This window comes from Ascaphus truei, chromosome 4 (assembly GCF_040206685.1).
Source record: "Ascaphus truei isolate aAscTru1 chromosome 4, aAscTru1.hap1, whole genome shotgun sequence".
In the NCBI taxonomy this organism is placed as follows: domain Eukaryota; kingdom Metazoa; phylum Chordata; class Amphibia; order Anura; family Ascaphidae; genus Ascaphus; species Ascaphus truei.
The window spans coordinates 405,880,696-405,886,921 of record NC_134486.1 but is presented as its reverse complement, the minus strand read 5'-3'; the positions used below and the strand labels follow the sequence as shown (position 1 = coordinate 405,886,921).

General features: G+C 39.5%; 1 protein-coding gene across 6 annotated transcripts in view; it reads left to right on the top strand.

Moving 5' to 3' along the window:
- FAM167A (family with sequence similarity 167 member A) overlaps positions 1 to 2,111 on the top strand; it is a 130,129-nt gene extending 128,018 nt beyond the window's left edge. For all 6 annotated transcript variants that reach the window (XM_075598706.1, XM_075598705.1, XM_075598709.1 and 3 more), the window contains one exon: positions 1,585 to 2,111. In XM_075598706.1, the coding sequence (XP_075454821.1) occupies positions 1,585 to 1,866 (282 nt within the window). In that variant the 3' untranslated portion in view covers positions 1,867 to 2,111. The remainder of the gene's footprint in view (positions 1 to 1,584) is intronic.
- The last annotated feature ends 4,115 nt before the right edge of the window (positions 2,112 to 6,226 follow it).

Below are 6,226 nucleotides of genomic sequence, written 5' to 3'. Positions count from 1 at the left end.
CCTTTCCTCGTTCCCCGCAAACAATGATAAAAACAAGAAGACACAAGGGGAGCGCCGATCAGAATAGACAACCAATATAAAGTCAAATGACCAAAAGATGATAAAATAAATGAATAAATAAAAATAAATCTAAAAGGCAGACTGGTTTAAATTAAGCCAGACTCACCTGACACTTCGAGGGCGCACAAGGGTACCCCCGGACCACAGTCAATGCACTCTTTCCAGTGTAGTCTACGTAGAATACATAGTCGCATAGTCGCATGTTCAGGGTCTTCTTATACGGTAATACGAATTTGGTATTCTATCTGTTTGGGTTCAATTGCGCTAAACATCCATTAAATAATAAGCTTTCAGTTTAGACTCCAACTGGAAACAAAATTCGTTTTGTGTGTCCCATATTTGCTCAAGAAATTAAGAAAAATGATTTGGGGATTGTTCTTTTTAAGTACATACTGCATTACCACTCCCTTGTGTTCTATTCCCGTTGGCTTATATTACTGGGTGTTTAAATAAAGCTTATGCATTGGAGAAAAGTCACTGGTAACAGGATGAATTTATCAAGACTACACATAGGATTGGGTTTGATTCTACGTAGACTACACTGGAAAGAGTGCATTGACTGTGGTCTGGTGGTACCCTTGTGCGCCCTCGAAGTGTCAGGTGAGTCTGGCTTAATTTAAACCAGTCTGCCTTTTAGATTTATTTTTATTTATTCATTTATTTTGTTATCTTTTGGTCATTTGACTTATATTGGTTGTCCCATTCTGATCGGCGCTCCCCTTGTGTCTTCTTGTTTTTAGGACGATAATGGCCAGTATTTACTAAGTGCTGCTATTTCATGAGACCTTCCAGCAGCGAAACACACCTTATGGTCCACTTAGTTGAATGGTCCATAAGTGGACATCCGGTGCTGGGAGGTGTATTATGGAATAGAAAAACTTCATAAATATGGTTCAATGTCTTGCTCCATTAAAATAATAATGACATTTAGTCTCTGTGAGAATAATAATGTAACACCTTTTCCTGCACAATAAGTGAATACACTACATAGAGTTTCTATAGGCTCCAGTGGCAATGTTGGCACATTATGTAGTGATATATCTGATTCTCTTATACCGGAATTAGCAATGAAGTTAGCTTCATCTGTAGCAAAAGTTAAAACCCAATCCTATGTGTAGTTTTGATAAATTCATCCTCATACCAGTGACTTTTCTCCAATTCATAAGCTTTATTTAAACACCCAGTAATATAAGCCAACGGGAATAGAACACAAGGGAGTGGTAATGCAGTATGTACTTAAAAAGAACAATCCCCAACTCATTTTTCTTAATTTCTTGAGCAAATATGGGACACACAAAACGAATATTGTTTCCAGTTGGAGTCTAAAGAGAAAGCTTATTATTTAATGCATGTTTAGTTAATGGATCCCCCCCCCCTCACTCCCTGACATTGTTAACAATGTATAAAATTAACTCTTTCAACAGGGACCCATAATGCAAGATGTTGTACACGTGCTGAAGCTACGTTGTGTTATATTGTTGTAGCAATTGTACAAACCATTTTTATCCACTTATATTTTGAAAGTCACCTGCATCTGGACTGGCAAAGAGAGACGTATACGCACACCAGCAACATATGAGCAATACAGATGAAAACCCCAGAGACGTAGATGCAGGGCAGCAAACGTGGGCAATTGCCCAGACCGCAATGGGCAACTGTACAGAGAATGGAATGCAGACCGCACACTGGTTCACTGGCAAACAAAGTGAATTATATCCATTGAATGAAAGTGAAGTACCGTGCATAGAAACAGCATACCCGTGTCAGAGAAGTCCCAAATATCCAATCAACATTTCACAAGCATAGTAAAGAAGGAATGCAGAGCATGAGGTTAGTGTCCTTGAATATGTGTTTTAAAGAGCTTTAGATGCATCTGCACTTCATTTAATGCTGAATAAAAGCCTGAGATCCATTTGTTATTATCTCTTAAGCCTGTTGAACTTGCAGAAAGCCTGCAAAATGTAAAGGAAAAATGTGCAGATTAATGATGTTATGGAGGACAACTGTATGTAGAAATCACAGAGAAGAGTGGGGCTGGTAGGTGAAGAGCTCAGTGAAACAATAACCATTAACCCTTTTTTTTGGCTTCAAAAGGGTCAATCTCATAGTGATGGGGGCAACATTTCAGAGCTTCCTCAGAGGGATGGACAAGGCAAATTGATGGGGGGGGGGGGGGGGGGGGGTTAAGCCATAGGGTAATGGATGAATTTGTTAAGAACAAGCATGAGAATGAATCTGAACTTTTCTACTGATGTCACCAAATTAATTGCCATTTCTAGTGTAATATAATGAGAAACAGTATATCACATATACTGCTCTAGCAGTATCAGATCTTATGAAAACTCTGTGTAGAGCAGACTCTTGTGCCCATGATGAGTAAGGAAGGGTAATTTGTCATACTCCCGCAGAGAATTACCGTACTTCTCATGCTAGTGGATCTTCCGACCTTGCAAGCGTTACTACGCCAGGTGATAGCAGGGCGGGTGAAATGATGCATTACCCCTTTCTCGCGCATGACTGATTCACAACTATGGCCACTTCCCCCACTGGCGCGCGGTGTACATCACGCTGCAATGTGATAGCGACAGTGATAACATTGACTGCGTCTGAAGACCTGTTGGAGGTCGTGTACAAATGTTAAAAATGGACATGAGCTCCAAAATCAGCAAACTGCTTGGATTTTGGTTGCCTTTTGGAGCACAATTTACTAAAGACTTCCTGACATTGGGCTGAAGGAGAGGCTCAGTTAGTAAAGACACTGACAGGCACTGAGTTTGAAGCAGGGGAACTTGGTTCAATTCCCAATGTCGGCTACTTGTGACCTTGGGCAAGACCCCTTATCTCCCTCTGCCTCAGGCACCACAAGCTCTATGGGGCAGGGACTGTGTCTGTAAAATGTCTCTGTAAAGCGCTACATAAAACTAGCAGCGCTATACAAGAAGAAACAATTATTATTATTAATGATCAGACCAGTTTTTGTCCTCTGCCCCTCCTGTGGCAGATTCTTTTCAATGACATGAAAATGAACCAATGAGGTGTGTTTTATGGAAATGGCGAACAATTTATTGTAAATATGGGGCTAGTGTACTTTTGATCGCCTGGTATTTGATGGTCTACAAAACAATGCAAACTTCTTCATTCACAATCAGGCTGATAATAAAAATCTTCCCTAAACCTGAGCAAACTTGGAACGCAATTGGCAAGACAAATAAATTAACTATAATGTCTGTATATGACCGCCTATGTTTTATTTGCTTGTGTCTTAGATAGAAAACGAACCCCCTTTCTACTGTATAGTTCATTGCCTTCATCCAGTACTATATTGCCAACCACTAGAAAAAATTACACAAGATGAACCCAAAATTCTATCTGGTTCCGTGCATTCACAGCCCTCTTACCCTTATCTTTTATCAGTAGATCATAAATCATACCATAAGTATTAACATAAAGCAGTGTCATAATTCAAAAGCAGTACAGGTAGAGCGATGGCATCAGAGGATTCCAAAACAATGTAGGATAAGGTGTGGTAGGCTAATGCTAACCTTTCCCTATAATTGCCTATAATACTCTCCCAAAGTAGTATTCTGTGCAAATGAGGAGTCATTGGGATATTGTGAGTTTAATGGTGTACACACCAAACAAAATAAAGGCAAAAACAACATATGAACTATACGACTACTACTACATGTACTAGAGTTCTTTACCATTCACTTATTTATTTTATTTATTTATAAAATATTTTACCAGGAAGTAATACATTGAGAGTTACCTCTCGTTTTCAAGTATGTCCTGGTCACAGAGTTAAGACAAATAATACATGGTTACAAATACAGTTACATAAATGAGCAGGGTATACATTATATACAAGACATTGCATGCACAGTTAAAGATAATATATATTATGGGCGTATGAAACAGTTACTGACCAGATAAAAATGTGTGACAGCCTTAGATTTGAAAGAACTTAAACTGGTGGTGGCTGTGAGAGTCTCTGGTAGGTTGTCCCAGTTTTGGGGTGCACGGTAAGAGAAGGAGAAACGTCCGGATACTTTGCTGAGCCTTGGGACCATGAACAGTCTTTTGGAGTCTGATCTCAGATGATAGGTGATGCATGTGATAGGGGTGAGGAGCTTGTTCAGGTAGCTGGGTATCTTGCCCAGAAAGTATTTGAAGGCAAGACAGGAGAGATGAACTTTGCGCCTAGACTCGAGTGATGACCAATTTAGATCTTTGAGCATTTCGCAGTGATGTGTGTTATAGTTCACCATGTCACCATTGTCCCCAACCTGGCCCCACACAACGGCTAGCCTTCCGACTCATTGTATGCTAGCTTCTTGACCATTGTTACTGGCCCAAGCACACAATTACAGAATAAACAGTGTTTTACAGATAGCTAACTCATGGTTACACATTAGCAAGACTGGCAGCCATTTTGCAGCTTGGAGATGGCCAGTAAACCATATACACTGTCGCCATCTCAACCTATAATATACCATGCCACGCTACCCCTACTGTCACAATCCATTCTTTATAATGCTAGGCTTTTACGTTACTTTATTAAGTACAGCTTGACCATTAATGTTATATTACTTTCTTTAGTGAGTACAGCTTTACCCTTAATGTTACTCTGCTAGGTTTTATGAGCGAGTCTGGGCCTATGTATACACAAGAAGGTAGACATAGTTTGTTGTTAGGGAGACAGAAGGAGGGGTTTGATAAAGCATTTGTTGATGAGGATACCATTGTCTTTTTCGTAACCATTTTAGCATATGTATGGAAGTATATATGACAAATTATAAGAAGAAGAGGATGAGTGACACAGGAGGAGGAAGAGCAGTTGGTGGTTATGGCCCCTAGGCCAAATACATTGGAGAAGAATCCTAGGGCGTTCGTAGACAGGGAATCAAGTGCAAGCAATTATCTTTGCTACAGCAGGGAACAAGCAAAGCCTGGTTTGGAATTGCTCCAGAGCAAGTTCAGGCTTTAGCTGTACAAATATTAAATGTTTATCTTACTACGTTGCAGCTCCGATATTTGAGCAGGACAGCAAGGAGGCAAAGCTGCGTGTTAGTGGCATAATGTATCTCACAGTCGCCTATTTTTCCGCCTCGGTACTTGTTCTCCAGCAGGAGAGGTGGAAAATCAGAGGCAAGAAAAGGGAACGAAAACTATTACAACTGTACAGTTTTTACAGGTTTTTCTTGTGTGTAGCTATCGGTTACTATACCCATTATTATTTACCATTGCTATTTACTATATTTACTATATTTACTATTTACTATTTGCAGCCGTTACCTATCCTCTGTGACATACATTGTATTTCTAGACACCTGAGCTAGTGCAACAGATGTTTTATCTACGTGTCAGATATTACTGTGGTATCCGCAGGCCACAAAGAAACAAATGAATCATCGGCTGCGGAAAGAAAGTAGCAAACAGCTTCCAACAAGAGTCCGAACAATCTTTTGTGTTCCTTTTTGAGTCAGACAGAATGCCCCAATGTATTGTATATGAATACGGGAGAGTGACATGATGATGTATTAAGCACGTCTGAAATATAATAGGCACCAAGTGAAATAACTGTGAAGTCCTAAAGAAATTGATAATTGAAGTACTATTGTTTCACACAGTTTGGCTGTAATATAATCTGACACACTGTCACGAGTTCCTTTCATCGTTGTTCTCATTGCCCTTGAAGAACCTGCATTGGGCATGTTTATATATGTGAAATATACATAAACTCATGGATGGTGTAGAAAAATTGACTGTATTCTGTGCACTTCGAGCAAACCGGAATATCAAGTCTTGATATACAATGAATTACCTTTTACTTTAATTTCCTGTTGCATTTTGCTATACGGCACAGTATTTGTGGTCTGACTCATAAACTTTTGTTCTACTTCAACAGACAAATCATGTTTCACTCTTATCTATTGGCTACAAATACATCAACATTCCTTCCAGATTGCACTAACCCACCAAGCTTAGCTACATTATGTTGTTGGGTACAGTATATTCTTCCACTAATCAAATTACTGTCACTACAATTCATGTTCATAAAGAAGATATGGGAGAAATGATTGGAGCTTGAGAAAGCATCCAGGCACACGGACTTGTAGAAAAGGTGATTTGTTCAGCAAAAAAAAAACAGCGTTTCGACTGGAAA